Raw genomic sequence first — 18862 nt, 5'->3', positions numbered from 1 at the left:
TATTTCACTTTAATTCTATCTGTGGATATATATGTCCTCTGTATTCACTCATTCCCTCCTTTTTCTCTACCAATTATGGCCCTATTTCCTTTGAAAATTTCTTTCTGAGGACCAGGGCCAGGTTCAGGGGCCTGCAACCTTTGCAGTTGCATAAGGTTCCTTAATCAGAAGGCCTCCAAACTTGGTTTAATGCTCTGTGGTCACTGTCTTGAAATTCTTAATAATTTTACCTTTGGCCTTAAGTTTTGTACATAAAGTCTTATGGAATAAGAGAGAGTGCCCACGATTGCAGGAGATATATACAACATGCATTTTCGTTGTTCTTTGCCACTTCATTTGAATATTACATTTGCAGTGACCCAGGAACACAGAATGCCAGTGGACCCATGATGCATGGGAGTTCAGAAACACTCAAAGAGAGTACAAGGTGTGTTAAGTTTGTGTCAGAATAAGTATGGACACTGGCAGCCCCAAAAGGTCACGTGTTCTGCTTGAACCAGAACTTCTTCCACAGAAAGAAGAAAATGACCAAGGAACCCTATCACATGCTTTTTTATCTTACATTGTTGTATTAGCCAATTGTATTAAAAATGATGGCATAAAAGGAAAAGAATAGATAAGGCAACCCCTTGCTCTCTTTCAAGTCCCTCCTAACTCATCAGTAGGCTGAAGGTAGAATGTTGGTAGAATATGTGCCTGTCAAGACATGAAATAAAATCAGTTGACTTAATTTTTTTTTTTTTTTTTTTTGAGAAGGAGTCTCGCTCTTTCACCCAGGCTGGAGTGCAGTGGCGCGATCTTGGCTCACTGCAGGCTCCGTCCCCCGGGGTTCATGCCATTCTCCTGTCTCAGCCTCTCCGAGTAGCTGGGACTACAGGCGCCCGCCACCATGCCCGGCTAATTTTTTTTGTATTTTTAGTAGAGATGGGGTTTCACCGTGGTCTCGATCTCCTGACCTCGTGATCCGCCCGCCTCGGCCTCCCACAGTGCTGGGATTACAAGCGTGAGCCACCGCGCCCAGCCAGTTGACTTAGTTTTGATGCAGTGTTTTGACTGCTCTGCCATGGTAAGAATGCAATACAGATTCATGTGTGAGGTATCTATTTAGACCATTCTTGCATTTTTATAAAGACATACCTGAGACTGGGTAATTTATAAAGAAAAGAGGTTTAATTGACACGTTTCTGCAGGTGGTACAGGAAGCATAGTGCCAGCATCTGCTCAGCTTCTGGCAATGCCTCAGGGAGCTCTTAGTCATAGCAGAAGGTGAAGCGGGAGAGGGCAGGTTGCTTGGTGAGAGTGGGACCAAGAGAGACAGGAGGTGGTGCCACATACTTTTAGACATCAGATCTCATGTGAACTCACTCAAGGGGATGGTGCTAAGTTATTCATGTGGGATCTGCCTCCATGATCCAAACATTTCCCACCAGGACTTACTTCCAACACTGGGGATTACATTTCAACATGACGTTTAGTTGGGACAAATATCCAAACCATATCAAAGTACAAAATACAAAATACAAAATGTGTAATTTTAGTGATTTCACGAGTAGCGTGCTCTTATGTTTGCATTTAAAACTGTCATTGCACAATATAAAGATCAAGGGTAAAATTAATGCTAATAATTTATTTTTTTCTTTACTCAGAAGAATATTAAATAGCAAATAAAAACACCACGACAAGTTGGTGTAGGGAGGACAGGAAGGATGGTAGGGAGATTACAGAAGAAAACAGAAGAAAGAGAAGTTTTATATCTTAATACCTTTAACTGAACTTTTCCCATTTTCTGAACTAGAGGCACAACATTTTCACTTTGCCCTGAGCCCCACAAATTATGTGTCTGGCTCTGCTGAGGACTTTAAGGTTGGAATTGTGTGCCTAATTTGTACTAACTATGGCTGAGAAGCTTGCCATCAGTGCTACTAATATTCCCAAATCATGGAAAAGAAAGATCAAATTGGTGACTTTTTGCAAACTCCTTGAAAATATTCTTCGCATTCTTAAAACTTTTAAGTACAACTCATTCTTTCTCAAACATGAATAACCAAAATGATTTTTAAACACTCTATTTCTTCTTTAATGGCATTGCTTTATTTTATCACAAGTATTACAACATTATTTTTCTTCTATTGTTCTTGAAAATACGCGGTATTTCTGCTGTCCTATGGGTTACACAGACTTTGATTGGCCAGCATAGTAATGCTAACAGCCATGTGTTTTCTGGGCTGAGTTGGGAACCTGACCATCATTTCAGTCTTCAGGGAAAATGTGCTTTAAATACCAAACAACAAACTTAGAAACAAACTTTGTCCCATAGCTTGTTTGTAAATCAATAGCTTTTTGTTTCTAGTTTACATTTTGTGACAGTTCAAATATGATACCCGAGATACTGAATTTGCTTCATGATTGAAAAATGTGTTAATGTTTATTGAACCAGTTTTGAGAGCTTGGTATGCTCTTTTCCCTTGGATTGGACTTGAAATTTGGCCAGGAAGAGATAGGACAAATGGGCAGGCAGGAAGCAGACAGATAGGAGAAAGAAAAGTTCCAATTTTGCACCTCGATTCAGACATTTCCTGCTTATATTCTTGCTTTTGTAATTACTAGAAGGAATACTTAATATTATTTTAAGTAATTTTTAGTCCTTTATCTCCTAGAGACCTACAAACATTAGATGTTTTCTGTGAGACTATCCTATGAAAATAGAGGTTCTAAATGCTATTCATCTCTGCGAAGTTTATTTGCTTTCAATCAGTAAGAAAAGTTAAGGATTTTAATTTAAAAGGGAAAAAGTGCAACGAGAAAAGTGAAAATGATTCCCTCTGATTGCTAATGTCAACTATGGTCACATTTAAAAATTCTTTTTCTGCACATTAAGTTCATTTTTCCTGCCTCCTCTTTTGAGTGCAAATTTTTTTCAGATAACAGTATCCTAATTCGATACTAGCAATGTTAGCTAAAAACAATAATTGGATTTTTTTAGGTAACAACTTCAATATGAACTGGCTTTGCCTTACTTCAGTTATATTCTTAGTACATTATATATGTTTTCCTTTTAACTACATTTCATTCTTATGTCTTCCTACCATGTAAAGGAAGCAGTATATTTTATGTAATCTAAATGATTAGTTCTGGTAAATATTACCATATTTTCAAAAATAACGATTTCTACATTTCTATCAGCAATCCTTCTGTAAGACAATTTTTAAACATGTTTTAAATATAGAACATGCATTTTTTTTAACCAAAGGACTGTCACAGATTTTAACTCATAGAGGGATACCTAGCTATCATTTCTTTTATTGAATCTCCATCTTTTATTTGTAATAATTGTCCCTGATATTATGCCCATTTAATTTCATTGCTTTTAGAAAATGGCGGTTTTATTTTAATGATTTTTTTTCTATCAAAACACTATTGGACAAAGCTTCCTTCCCAGCTTAATAACTCTTATTAAAAATTGTTTTCATGTGTTTTTTACAAAAGCAACTTAACGCAGAGACTTATGCCAGTATTATAGTCAATGTTAATAATGTCCTGGGAAACTATGAGGAAACGCTAAATGATCAGAGATCACATGTTCGGAAATCTCTAGTGTGGAGACGATTCCACTGCCATATATACAGCAGAAACAGCAAAACCGCAGACACGCAGTGAATTTATTTATTTATTTATTTATTTTTATTATTTTTTTTATTATACTTTAGGTTTTAGGGTACATGTGCACAATGTGCAGGTTTGTTACATATGTATCCATGTGCCATGTTGGTTTGCTGCACCCATTAACTCGTCATTTAGCATTAGGTGTATCTCCTAATGCTGTCCCTTCCCCCTCCCACCACCCCACAACAGTCCCCGGAGTGTGATGTTCCCCTTCCTGTGTCCATGAGTTCTCATTGTTCAATTCCCACCTATGAGTGAGAACATGCGGTGTTTGGTTTTTTGTCCTTGCGATAATTTACTGAGAATGATGTTTTCCAGTTTCATCCATGTCCCTACAAAGGACATGAACTCATCATTTTTTATGGCTGCATAGTATTCCATGGTGTATATGTGCCACATTTTCTTAATCCAGTCTATCATTGTTGGACATTTGGGTTGGTTCCAAGTCTTTGCTATTGTGAATAGTGCCGCAATAAACATACGTGTGCATGTGTCTTTATAGCAGCATGATTTATAGTCCTTTGGGTATATACCCAGCAATGGGATGGCTGGGTCAAATGGTATTTCTAGTTCTAGATCCCTGAGGAATCGCCACACTGAATTTTGATCACCTACTGTTTATCAGGTTTTTTTGTTTTCCCTTCAAAAACCACGATTTCATCGTATTCTCACGATAAATCCTGTGAGATAAAATGAAATTCTAGGATTAACCTCGATACCAGTAACACCTCCAACTCGCCTACAAGTTTTAAACCCCTAACTGGCACACTGCCTTGTGTAAGCAGTATTTCAATAACCTTTGTGTAAGTTAAAAAAAGTGGGAGGGAGTTTAGGGGTCCTTTGGTCCCCATAACAACTAAAAGTCTTGGTTCCTTCTAGGAAGTACAACAGATGCAGTAACAGGGAACTAACTATTCAGTGCCTCCGACGAGACCCCGCGGCCTTTCCTAGTCTGCTCTCATCTAAGCAGGAGTCCTACTCAAAGGAACCTGGTTTTCTCTCCTTTACTGGATACTACGAGGCACAAATCGGTTACTTCTGTGGGTGTCGGATTACTTGTTTGTAAACTGAGAAACCTGGACAAAGTTTTCTCTAACTTTCCCTGAATCGCCTCTGGAGGTGAGAGGGAGTTCGAGGCTGAATCAGTAAAGATACCCCAACCATCCTCTTGTGGGTCGAGAGGCGCAGATCTGCTGTGTTAAACTTGGTAGTCAACAAACTGAAAGCAGCGACCCACGGGCCGCGAGCGGAACAGCGGGAACGTTGGATCAGAAACCCAGAATCGGAGCCGCAGTCGAAGCCGCCCCCTTTTCCGGACGCCCCGCCCGCTCCTGGAACTGGTTTCACATCACGCCTTCAGCAACACGTTAAGCGTCGGTGAACTACATTTCCCAGAATGCCATTCAACCTTCTTCCCAGGGCTCCAATGAGCGCTGTGGTGACGCCATCAGCCGGCGCGGTGTTTAGACTCCACTGATGTCGTGGCGCTTTAGGGGAAGAAGTTGGTGTTTTGCGGGGCCCTGGTACTGAAGACGCGGTACGGGTCACCCCTAGCTGTTTCCTACTCACCTAACCCTCCGCGCCCGCCTTTTCTCTCTCTCCTCTGGCAGGATGAGGCGTGCAGGCCTGGGTAAGAGGGCTGAGGTTCGAAGTTCGGGGCCCTAGAACCGGGAGCGCTGGGGCGCGGGAGGAAATCGAACCTGTCTTCTGTTTCTGGCATTTGGTCCAAAAAATAGGAGTCTAGAGGGAATCTTTGGGGTCCATGTCGAGTGGAAACACACCATTTGTCCCAGATCTTTGGAATTTCCTTAAGTTTGAGTCAGATTCAAGTTTGGATGGTAGGCTAGAGAAAGTAGTGGACTAGGGGTGGGTGTGTACAGGTGGCATCTCAGTGGTCGAGTGTTTTAGTGTTATTGACCGAGCGTGGTTATGGACATTGCTATGTTTTCCAAAGCCCGACTCTGGTTTCTGTTTCTCTACTGGCCCTGGATCTTAGTTTCTTCAGAAGCGGAATTTGAAAAGTGGGTGGTTGCACGCAAAGCACGCTAGTAATGGTCGTTAATCTGGTAACAGTGAGTTACAAAGGTAAACGTATGTGTCATTATTGTTAAAGGTCCTGGAACTGTAACTTCTGGGTCAAAGGCGATTTCTTAATCTGAACCTTGTGCCACGGTTAAGGCAGTAGAACGTGGTACGGTATGGCGACTTAACATTTGATCTTTACCTTTGGGATTAGGAAACTGGCTCATCAGCAAGAATAAGTTAGACAAAAGGAATTTTAGTGGGCCCTTATAGTAACGCACAGCTACTAGAAGGCATTTTCTGGTTCTGAAGCTTTCTCTTAGGACACAATTTTTTTTTAAAAGAAGACCCCTCTAAATTAGAGTGCAATATACTTCAGAAAATAAATGAAACATTTGAAAAAAGATGTTACCTTTCTCAGTCATTATAAGATTGAAAAAAAAAAAAATCCCCAAACTGTCAGATATTTAAAGTCAGTGAAAGTTGCCAATAACCATAGACTTGTTTATTGATCAATAAATTGTAGTATGAGAAAGTTTTTTGTTTCTTTAATGAAGTTTTTATGAATACTGGGATCATAGAAAATGGGGCCAGGTAAATTGAAGAGAAAAAAAGAAATAATTTTGAGAAAGTTTAGTTTTATATGTCTAAATGTTTTTCTTGTTCATCATCATTAATAACAGAAAAAAAGATTTATTGTGTGCTTGAGTAAGCTGTAGGTATACAGTTGTTTGTTGTCCTGTTTGTGATCCCCAAAGCTTCCAGTCTAGGTGGGGAGTAGGAATATGTGCAAAGATAAATTGTAGTACAAAGTGTCGCTAAACATCCAAATACCAGATAAGTTCTACATATAAGAGATGGTCTCAGAGGTTTCAGAGACAGATCACTGTGTAATTTGTGGGGAAGATCCTTGTGTATTTTGTGGAGACATAGGAATTTGAAGTAGACCTTGAATAATGGAGAGTGGGGGAAGTGAGTTCCAGAAAGGAGGAACTCAAAAGAAGTAAGGGATTATGATTAAGCCAGTTTGGGTGAAGTAGGGGATGTGGGATCACACTGTGGAGATCTTTGCATTCGAGGCTAAAGAGTTTGGATTTCATCAGTAGGCCTCTAGGCCCTTTTGAGTATTTTCCTGCTGCAGTGTGCCATGTTAAATTGCAGGAAAGTGACTTGAGTAATGGTTCTCAGCCCTGACTGTACATTAGAATCCCTTGGGAAGTTTTTAAAGTATTGTTACCTGGACCTCAGCTCAGCCAGTTAAATTCGAATCTCACCAATTTAGAGCCCACTACCTTCTCCTTTTTTTCTTTCTTTTTTCTTTTTTTTTTAAAAGCTTTTCTGTGATTGAGAGGAGAGGTGATTACCTAGGTAACTACTATTGCTATAATTTACATTGGTGTGAAGTGACAAGGGCTTTTGTTACACATTTTTTCTTTTCTTTTTTTTTAAAGTATGAATGCATATTGACCTGAAATTTTAAATTTGGAATCATAGTGAATCTGATATATATCCATAGGCAGAAGCTGCCACACTTCACATGAATCTCTAAACGGTTTTGTTAGCTTACTGATAGAACCTATGCAAAAAAAGTAGCGTTTATCTAAATAAACAAAGGCTGAGGATGATCTTCAGTACTCACTAACTTTCTTACAACTTTTCATAGCAGTACACCACCAGAAGAGAAGTGGCTTTGTTTGGAATAGCAATTCTAGCATTTTATTTGGTTTTTACTTTTTTCATTGTATTTGGGATGGGTCATAGTTTGAGGGAAGATCAACTCTTTAATAGGAATGTGCATTGATATATATCTGGACAATAAATACAACAAGAATTTCACTTTGAATAAATGGAACAGCATGGAAGAACTCTAAAATTAAAATTAAGATAGGCAAAAGCAACTAAACAAAGGAAAGAAAAAATAGCAATTAATTTATAATAAATTCCTTGGTGAAGTTGTCAAATGTTTGAATTCAACCAGTCAGTAATTACTTATTGGGTAAATGTTATATGCTCAGAACCTCAGCCATACAAAATAAGAAGACATTATTCTTTCTTTAAGTATCTTGGCCCTTAATTAAACTACAGTTTGCACAGAGTATCATTGATTAATAGAGTAAGAATGCATTTTTAAATGGTGATTTTAATATTTGACTGAGCGGAAAAATATGCCCACTCCTTGAGTTCTTTTATAATAAAACATGTAGAGAGCTTCATGGATAGTGTGTCATGGATAGGGTGTCAGCAGGAAAATTCAGATAGTACAACTCTCTTCTGTTTGGAAAATACTTCTTCAATATTTTGTTGTGGTTTTTGTGGTGGTGGAGATTGCATAGGTATCTGCTGCATATAAAGTACTCGTTAGGTACAGAGAGGATATGGAAGCATGAGATACTGTCTTTGCCTTCAGAGAAGCATATGATTCCATTCTGGACAAAGGTATGCACATGAAAAGTTCAATAACAGTGAACTCAGATTCTTTTCATTAATTAGTTCACATCATGTATTCATTGAGTGTGACTTACAGTGTGTATGTGTTTGTAGATTTATGGGGGGGACATACAGTGTTGAGTCAAACAAACTTAGTCTCTTCCCTTACAGTACTGTACAGAGTGCAATATTAATGTTACATACAATCAGAGCTGTAAGAAATCAGTGAGAGTTTTGCCTCATAGGGAAAATGAAATTTGTGTTGTGCCTTGAAAGAACTTCCTATTCACACCTTGACTGTCGTTCAGTGATCAGTGGTGTTACCTCCTGTCACTGTTGCTGCATCTGCTCATTGGGCATACGGAGACCTCTAGTTTTGTTTGTTTTTAATAGATGAGGTCTTGCCATGTTGCCCAGGCTGGTCTCAAATTCCTGGCCTCAAGTGATCCTGCCTCCCTCAGCTTCCCGAGTAGCTGGGATTATAGGTGCGAGCTACCGTGCCCAGCAGGCTCTGAGACTTCTAGTTTTGATAACATTCCTTTCCTCACATTCTCAAGCCACTGTTGAATCTACTTTAATATCTGTCCAATCTAATCCCCATAATCCAGATCTTCAACCGCTCTTTTGGCATGCAGTCTCAACCTCTTGGGGCTCTGTTTTTCTGCAACCCCAATATTATAAACTTCCAACTATAGATTAGTCCAACCATCCAGCTTCTCCTGGACTAACTCAGGCCAATGAACTCTTCTGTAGAAAAAAACCACACACCTGGGACGATTGAAGCCACCGTAGTATATTGCCTCAAACAAGTTTATTTTATCTTTAGTAATCCTGTGCAGTCCCGGTCCCTTTCCTCCATCATTCTCCTTACAGTATATTCTGAATGATCACCCATTCTTCAGCAGATAGCCCGTTTTCTCCCTTTACTGAGAAAATTGATGGCAATGGTTATGTTAAAAAAGAGTTCACGCCTGTAATCGCAGCACTCTGGGGGGCCGAGGCGGGTGGATCATGAGGTCAGGAGATAGAGACCATCCTGGCTAACACGGTGAAACCCTGTCTCTGCTAAAAAATACAAAAAAAAAATAATAATAATAATTAGCCGGGTGTGATGGCGGGCACCTGTAGTCCCAGCTACTCGGGAGGCTGAGGCAGGAGAATGGCGTGAACCTGGGAGGCGGAGCTTGCAGTGAGCCGAGATTGCGCCACTGCACTCCAGCCTGGGCGACAGAGCGAGACTCCATCTCAAAAAAAAAAAAGTATAGTTAACTAACACCCTGAACTATGCCGTTTCCTCTTAATCGCCCAACATATTTATATATGTATTCACTGTATAAGGCCCACTCCATCTGTTGTTTGATAGCCTGATGACTATGAAGTACTATATTATGCAGGGAGGTGTACATTCTTATCCCTTAGAGATCCATAAAAGTAGCACCCAGAAAGAACAATGGATCTGATACATGGTAATTCTTCAAATACATGTTGAAGAATAAGTGAATCTCCCTCTTGACTCTCAGCTAACATTCTGCATAAGTTATTGCATCTCTTTCCTAGAGCTTCAGTTTGCCCCCTCCCTGCTTTGGCTCTTTCCTGTCCAACTGTCTATTTAAAAGAAACAGATGTCAGTAAAGGACCCTCGCTGCTATGAGCTCCCATCCTTCTGTATTAACCACTTTTCCGTTCCTCTTCACGGCCACGCTTCTTCAATGGGTAGATGATGTTACTGCTTTTAGAACTTTTATTAAAATATATGTTTCTCTTGAGCAGGGAATGTATCCTGAATATTCTTGTGTATTAGTACCTATTTTTGTATCTTCTGGACAATCAATAAGCAATCCAGAAATGTGTATCAAAATGAACTGAACTGAATATTCTTTGGTTAACAGAGGGTAATGGAAAGAATTGGTCTGGTCTCTGTTTGGTTATTTTTTAAATTCATTTGGAGTATGAATATTAGAGACACATGTGGTTTGCAAGGTCCTCCAGGGGTCTTTTTCAGTTCTTTCCTAACTATCAGTGTTTCAGAAGTGACTTCTCTAGAACCACCTTTGTGACTCTGATCCTTGCAGGTGAAGGAGTACCTCCTGGCAACTATGGAAACTATGGCTATGCTAATAGTGGGTATAGTGCCTGTGAAGAAGAAAATGAGAGGCTCACTGAAAGTCTGAGAAGCAAAGTAACTGCTATAAAATCTGTAAGTATATAACAAATATTATATGTGTTTTAATTCATAGATTTCTATACATATAATTATAAACTATATATTCTTATTGACGTCATCCTAAGGAATTCATTTACTCAGATACTGTGGTTTTGTTAGGTCAAAGTACACTCAAAATTTAGACTGTGCTTTGAGTAAGTTAAAAAATGTGGCACATCAAAAGATAGTTTTTTTTTAATACTTAAGAAAAATCTCCAGCTGTTTTTTGTATACTGAATGCTGTCTGCTGTAATGTCTCAAAACAGAGCTGTCCATCTTCCACCCCCAAGTAGCTCTTCTGCTTTTTTTAATCCAGTCCTCTAAGCTATAAATCTTGGTCTTTCTTATTTCTACCTTTGTACTTTGTTTCAGTCACTGAGTCTTACAATGTCTTTCTGATGTTTCTATCTTTGCCTTTCTGTTTCTAATACTATCCCCTGGTTTTCTTTTCTTTTCTCTTTTCTTTTCTTTTCTTTTCTTTTCTTTTCTTTTCTTTTCTTTTTGAGACGGAGTTTTGCTCTTGTTGCCCAGGCTGGAGTGCAATGCTGCAGTTTTGGCTCACTGCAACCTCTGCCTCCTGGGTTGAAGCAGTCCCCCTGTCTCAGCCTCTCAAGTAGCTGCGATTACAGGCGCCCGCCACCACACCTGGCTAATTTTTGTATTTTTAGTAGAGACAGGGTTTTACCATGTTGGCCAGGCTGGTCTTGAACTCCTTATCTCAGGTGATCCGCCCGCCTTGGCCTCCCAAAGTGCTGGGATTATATGTGTGAGCCACCGCACCTGGCCTATCCCCTGGTTTTCTTAGTGAACTACTGGAAGAACCTCTTAACCTATTTGTTCCTGTTTTTTTGCACATTATGATCTGAGCTATATAATCATTGCCACAGTCCTCTTTTAGAATATTTTAAAACTTACATCCTGCACTCCCAGAAGTCTTCAGTGTCTTTCCACGATTTAATAAAGTTCATGCTTCGTAGCTTGATTAAATCAGATAGATCTTTCAAAAATTAGCCTTAGCTTTTGAGATCTTATCTCTCACACTTCCAGAATCTGTATGTGCTTCCTGCTAGACAAATTACACTTTGTGTCCTGTGTATGCTGTCACTTTCCCACCCCCATATCACACTATCCCTTCGCCTTAAGCCTCCACTTCCTTCTTGATCAACTGAAGTGCTGCTTATCCACATGGGCCCCACTTCATTGCACCCCCCCCTCCAAATTTTTACCTGATTACCACATCCAAAAGTAACTTTTCTTCTTATGAACATAAGACCATTTGTGCCATTTCTTTTTCTTTTTTTTTTAATAATTTCAGCTTTTATTCTAGATTCAGGGAGTACATGTGCAAATTTGTTACATGGGTATATTGCATGATGCTGAGATACGCATGATCTTGTCACTTAGGTAGTAAGCATAGTATGCAACAATTTTTCAACCCTTACCCTCCTCCCTACCTCCCCCATCTAGTCGTCTCCAGTGTCTATTCTTGCCATCTTTATGTCCAAAAGTACCTAAAGTTTAGCTCCCACTTATAAGAGAGAGCATGTGGTATTTGGTTTTCTGTTCCTGCATTAATGTGCTTAGGATTATGGCTAAGTCCTTGTATTCCATTTTTTAAAAGAAAAAAGGATTATGGCCTCCAGCTGCATCCATATTGCTGCGAAGAACATGGTCTTGTTCTTTTCATGGCTGCATAGTATTCTACGTATATATGTACCACATTTTCTTTTATTTATTTTTATTTTTTTTTATTTTTCCCCATTCCTTTTTTAAATTTTATTATTACTATACTTTAAGTTTTAGGGTACATGTGCACAATGTGCAGGTTTGTTACATATGTATGCATGTGCCATATTGGTGTGCTGCACCCATTAACTCATCATTTAGCATTGGGTATATCTCCTAATGCTATCTCTCCCCCCTCCCCCCACCCCACAACAGTCCCCAGTGTGTGATGTTCCCCTTCCTGTGTCCATGTGTTCTCATTGTTCAATTTCCACCTATGAGTGAGAACATGTGGTGTTTGGTTTTTTGCCCTTGTGATAGTTTGCTGAGAATGATGGTTTCCAGCTTCATCCATGTCCCTACAAAGGACATGAACTCATCATTTTTTTTGGCTGCATAGTATTCCATGGTGTATATGTGCCACATTTTCTTTTTTTTTTTATTATTATTATACTTTAAGTTTTAGGGTACATGTGCACAATGTGCCGGTTTGTTACATATGTATCCATGTGCCATGTTGGTGTGCTGTACCCATTAACTTGTCATTTAGCATTAGGTATATCTCCTAAAGCTGTCCCTCCTCCCTCCCCCCACCCCACAACAGTCCCCGGAGTGTGTCCATGAGTTCTCATTGTTCAATTCCCACCTATGAATGAGAACATGCGGTGTTTGGTTTTTTGTCCTTGTGATAGTTTACTGAGAATGATGGTTTCCAGTTTCATCTATGTCCCTACAAAGGACGTGAACTCATCATTTTTTATGGCTGCATAGTATTCCATGGTGTATATGTGCCAAATTTTCTTAATCCGGTCTATCATTGTTGGACATGTGGGTTGGTTCCAAGTCTTTGCTATTGTGAATAGTGCCGCAATAAACATACATGTGCATGTGTCTTTATAGCAGCATGATTTATAGTCCTTTGGGTCTATACCCAGTAATGAGATGGCTGGGTCAAATGGTATTTCTAGTTCTAGATCCCTGAGGAATCGCCACACTGACTTCCACAATGGTTGAACTAGTTTACAGTCCCACCAACAGTGTAAAAGTGTTCGTATTTCTCCACATCCTCTCCAGAACCTGTTGTTTCCTGACTTTTTAATGATCGCCATTCTAACTGGTTTGAGATGGTATCTCATTGTGGTTTTGATTTGCATTTTTCTGATGGCCAGGGATGATGAGCATTTTTTCATGTGTTTTTTGGCTGCATAAATGTCTTCCTTTGAGAAGTGTCTGTTCATGTCCTTCGCCCACTTTTTGATGGGGTTGTTTGTTTTTTCTTGTAAATTTGTTTGAGTTCATTGTAGATTCTGGATATTAGCCCTTTGTCAGATGAGTAGGTTGCAAAAATTTTCTCCCATTTTGTAGGTTGCCTGTTGACTCTGATGGTAGTTTCTTTTGCTGTGCAGAAGCTCTTTAGTTTAATTAGATCCCATTTGTGAATTTTGGCTTTTGTTGCCATGGCTTTTGGTGTTTTAGACGTGAAGTCCTTGCCCACGCCTATGTCCTGAATGGTATTGCCTAGGTTTTCTTCTAGGGTTTTTATGGTTTTAGGTCTAACATGTAAGTCTTTAATCCATCTTGAATTAATTTTTGTATAAGGTGTAAGGAAGGGATCCAGTTTCAGCTTTCTACATATGGCTAGCCAGTTTTCCCAGCACCATTTATTAAATAGGGAATCCTTATCCCACATTTGTGCCATTTCTGTAGCACTCATTCACAAATCATAGTGAATTGCATTGGCATTATTTGTAGGTAAAAGGAATTTACCAGAATGCAGGTTTTTTATTGTACTTACTTTGTATTCTGTATAGCACTTAGCATAATTCCTTACCAGTGGTGTTGAGTAAATTTGTATTGAACAAAGGAATTACACAAAGATGATTTTACTAATATATGTGATTGATACTGCATTATAATGAACATGACATTCACTTATAAAGCATTCAGTAGAAGCCCATGTTGATAAAACTTAATTGGTATTTCATTATAGTCTTTGGAAAATCGAATTACATTCAGTCTGGAGACCTTTAGATTTTGAAACAGGATTGTTTTCAAAGTCATATTAAACTAAAGTTGATTTATGAACTAAGTAATATTGTATAATGTTAATTTTTAAAATACAACACTTGGAAGGACTTCAGAATTAAATGCCTTTAAACTCCCCCCCCATGTAGATAATTTAGATTACTTGTTAGAAGAAAGTTGTGATGTCCTAGAAATATTTTTCCTTGGCATGAATGACAGTGATAGAAAGAAGTTGAGTAATGTGGGCAGTCTAGCTTCATGGTTACTTTATTATCTCCGAATTGTTAAATCTGGGAGGAAAGCTCATGTTCTGATCTATAGAATTCTAGTGTGGTTTTGTATCAGTATTATCCCATGTGCTTTCACACAGATGAAGAACAATATTTGCAGTGGTTTACCAAGATTTTCAGTAGATGATTCTATTTATTTAAATATATTGGAAGTGAAGCCTTTGATGAATCTGTCCTATAAAGTATTAGATAGATTTTGGTTTGAATAGTTGTCATAATTACCTATAGTATTGTGTTTTGTAAGCTATGGTTCTTTTCTTCAGAGCTTCAGGAAGTAATACTAATATATATTTTTTAATTTATTATCATATTTTAAAGCAAAAACGTTTAAAAGGTAAGGAAATAATCAATTTAGACATATTTAAAGTAATGTAACATTTCATTAGGAAAATATGAAATACTTTTGTTCAGATTTGAATTGGTTGTATGGGTACTTGTAGATCTTTCAAAATGTAATAAGGTTGGGTACTAGGCTTAATTCTTGGTTGACGAAATAATCTGCACAACAAATCCATGTGACATGAGTTTACCTGTATAACAAACCTTCACCTGTACCCCCAAACCTAAAATAAGTTAAAAAATAAATAAAAATATATATAATTTATAAAATATAATAAATAAATAAATAAAATGTAAGAAGGAAATATACAGATATTTGTAGGAATTTGTAGCTTTTGTAGGAATATAATAAAGATATAAAAGCATGCAAGGTTAAGAGAATCAGAGAGAAGTAGTACATACCAAATTAAAAGATGGAATTGAATATTAAGATGAAATTAAAATAAAGAGGAAAGAGGAAATGTCCATAATTGGGAGGAGTAGAAATTCCAAATTTATTTTTTATTGATCTTGGTGGAAAAAGTATCAGAAGAAGAGAGTTTATGTGTCTAGAAGACTGTTTCATTTCAGAAAATGTATATGCTTAGGATGACATTATTTTTACTTTATAACACTTGAATACTTTTATGTGAATAATCCTGTGTATACCTTCTTCTTTATAGCTTTCCATTGAAATAGGCCATGAAGTTAAAACCCAGAATAAATTATTAGCTGAAATGGTAAGTGGTTATGATTTTAACTTTAAGAAATTTGATCTAATATTCGCAAATAATAGAATTTCAACTTTTATTCATTTTGAAATAGATACAGAGATCCTAAGTCCTTGATTCCCATCCATTTGTATCTAATGTGTTTGGAATAACTATAAGGTTTATTTTTGCCATGGTTTTGCATTTTTCATCTCGTCTCACACTGTAAGTGGGAGGAACAAGTGGAAGCCAATATATCTTTAATCCTGTTTTTAGGAAGATTGTTAAAAACTCAAGACAAATGACTATTTTGAGTAGTCTTAGAAATCTCAATAGTAGAGACTACTAGTAATTTATTAACCAAGCAATCAAAAGGCACTTGATATCCAGCCAACCAAATGTCATTCACTTAATGGATACTTACTCTTTTGCTTGATTTCCTAAGGATCACTTCTGAAAAAAGTGCTCATAGATTTGAACAGCCCGGAGCCTTTTCTCTCTAACAACATATACCTTTTCTTGTTAGGGTCCCCTTCCATTTGTTAACGTTCATCTTGAATGTCAAGCTTCTCTGAACCTTCTCTGGTTCCATGTGCTTTTAAAATTGTGCTATTCAAAAATGAATTTGGCATCAAAAGCAATGTTCTTGCTAAGCTTGTACACTATAATCAGCTAGGGACCTCTTTAAAAATGTATATGCCTGATTCTGTCTTTAAATATACTGATTTAGCATTTTGTGAGGAGGGATCTAGATGTAAATATTTTGAAAAAAGCATCTCCAGTGATTCTGATGCATAACCATGGTGAAGAACCATAGATCTAAAGTGTATGAGCCACATAGACACTGAGCTATACAAAGGATATTATTATGCCAGGGCCTTTACATCTCAGGATATTAAAATTTCTGTGAAAGTATGTGTAATATTTCTAGTCCATACCTAAGCCTCTCTCATCTTTAGGATTTTCCAGCTGTGTTTTAATATGGTAGTTTTTCTCCATCCATATTTATAGTCTTTATCACATTTTACTACCTCTCTATGATATTCTCTTAACTTAATAGACTCTACTTCAAAGTCAGCTGTCTAAACAAAAGGATATTAAAAGTAAAGGTCCAAGGCCGGGCGCGGTAGCTCATGCCTATACTCCCAACATTTTGGGAGGATAAGGTGGGTGGATTACCTGAGGTCAGTAGTTCAAGACCAGCCTGGCCAACATGGTGAAACCCCATCTCTACTAAAAATACAAAAAAATTAGCTGGGCGTGGTGGCGTGTGCCTGTGGTCCCAGCTACTTGGGAGGCTGAGGCAGCAGAATCACTTGAACCTGGGAGGCAGAGGTTGTAGTGAGCTGAGATTGCACCACTGCACTCCAGCCTAGGCAACAGAGCGAGACCCCATCTCTAAATAAATAAATAAGTAAATAAAGGTACATTTAACTGCTAACCATATTACATTTTGGATGAATTCTCTACTTGGGTAGCAGTCAGCCATTTGACCTTGGAGAGCAATGGCACAACAAAAAGTGGGGAAAAAAATCTGTGCGATAATGCACAAAGTACTTACATTTATTGTTAACGTTTTTTAATCCCCATAATTGGAATAACACCTAAATAGTTTTGAGTTGTTGAATTACTCTGTAGAGCTGAAAGAAGTGTTTATTGGGCAATGAAAGAGCTTTTTATTCACTGAGAGTATTACTGTATTTTGCATGGAGAAATCAGGCTGATAATCCAAGGTTATCAACAGGCTCCTGAATTGATTAAACACAAAACTGTCATTACAAATGTACTGTGGTAACAGTTATTCAATTACTTGGATATGCATACGTAGACTAGTAGAATCTAACTGTTATATTTTATTTGCCTTTATCTCTGATAGGATTCACAATTTGATTCCACAACTGGATTTCTAGGTAAAACTATGGGCAAAGTGAAGATTTTATCCAGAGGGAGCCAAACAAAGCTGCTGTGCTATATGATGCTGTTTTCTTTATTTGTCTTTTTTATCATTTATTGGATTATTAAACTGAGGTGATGCATGTAATTGTGAATTGGAATTTGTTCCAACTTAATGGCTTGGAGTACCACTTTGATAAAAATCAGCATCAAAACATTCCTAGTGTTCAAATACTGTGGCATTTTCCATTGAAAATTGCTGAATTTTGCTTATTTTATAAATCACATTAGTTAATACAGTGGTCTTTGAATACTGTTTCTTAATGACTCATTTTAGCCCCCTATTTTCAGGGGTAGCGAGAGGGTGTGGCTCCACTAATTTCCAGTTTGTTTTTCTATTGTTTGCCAACTGTCAGATTAAATAGCATTATAATATTTTGTTGTAATCATAAATGCAGGTTTATGTCCCATGAAAGGAAACTTAGTGGGAGAGTAACAGAATGCCTGGAGAGCCTGACTCTGAGCTCTTGAAGTAGTCAACCAGTTTGTGGTAGAATGGTAATTGAATTTTCCTAACTATATCAACTGTAATGATATACTCCTTTCTCCTCCTTTATTTAGTTAAAATCGTAGGGCGATTTCTTTTTACCTACAATCTTCCTAATAATTTTTGATGATAATGACCCCTCATTTCTTTCTGCCCAAAGACCTCATTCTTTAAATAAAGCTTGTTATTTTGGCATATTTCTGGTAGGGCTCATTGCACATATGTATCAGTATAGTTATTATTTCATATTAACTTTATAAATTCTCTTGACTTGGCTTATAATAGTTTTATGATTTTTACTACATAGGTAGGACATTTGATTATCATTTGTGACAGAATAATGTGAAGTTAAGTAATTACTGAACTCTAAATGGAAATAGTACGCAAGAAACTCAGGCATTGAACTTGAAGATAAGAGTATTGTTGCTTTAATCCAGTGTATTTGTTTATGGAAAGAAAAACACAAAGGCAGACTGTTGAGTAAAAAATATTAAATATTGTTAAATATTCTGTATTTTGGAATTTATCCATTTATAGGCTTCAAAAGTAAATTTTTAAATAAAATATATTAGTCGACTGTGTTACTTCTTTAAGTCTCTTTTACGTTCTTAATAGAATCTGAGAAATGGTCCTGACAACTCAGATTCCAACCCAAATCAAGCAAAGTTAATATTTGTATTGTTGGAACTTGCTTCAAACAAATAAGCAAATCTTGACTCTATTGCAAAAATCTCTTTAATTCTTTATATTTTTGGTTATGAATCTATTTTCTTGGATTTTACCGAGTTTTCAATTCTTTTTGTTCATCCCTAATAACCTGTCAGTTTGGGTCCTATTTTTTCTGGCTTCATTCATCATTATTTGGGCCTCTAACTGACAGGTTAAAACCACCAGAACTGAGTGTGGTTAAGGGACTTAAGCAGATAAGCCTGACGTGTGATGGGAGAGGCACTGGTTTGAGTTAGATGACCTGGGTTCATATCTCTATTCCTTAACTTGCTCACTGCTTTTGTCCTTGATTTCTTCATTACACCATCTA

The 18862-nt window shown here is 37.6% G+C and overlaps 1 protein-coding gene across 3 annotated transcripts in view; it reads left to right on the top strand.

Moving 5' to 3' along the window:
- Positions 1-5123: 5123 nt before the first annotated feature.
- BET1 (Bet1 golgi vesicular membrane trafficking protein) overlaps positions 5124-18862 on the top strand; it is a 52469-nt gene continuing 38730 nt past the window's right edge. For 2 of the 3 annotated variants that reach the window (XM_030822095.1, XM_003252502.3), the window contains exons 1-4: positions 5124-5293; positions 10185-10309; positions 15357-15413; positions 17260-17293. In XM_030822095.1, the coding sequence (XP_030677955.1) occupies positions 5275-5293; positions 10185-10309; positions 15357-15413; positions 17260-17293 (235 nt within the window). In that variant the 5' untranslated portion in view covers positions 5124-5274. The remainder of the gene's footprint in view (positions 5294-10184; positions 10310-15356; positions 15414-17259; positions 17294-18862) is intronic. The other variant, XR_004032245.1, reaches the window with a different exon arrangement.

This window comes from Nomascus leucogenys, chromosome 11 (genome assembly GCF_006542625.1).
Source record: "Nomascus leucogenys isolate Asia chromosome 11, Asia_NLE_v1, whole genome shotgun sequence".
NCBI lineage: Eukaryota > Metazoa > Chordata > Mammalia > Primates > Hylobatidae > Nomascus > Nomascus leucogenys.
The sequence above is the reverse complement of the archived record's forward strand: the minus strand, read 5'-3'. Positions and strand labels throughout refer to the sequence as shown.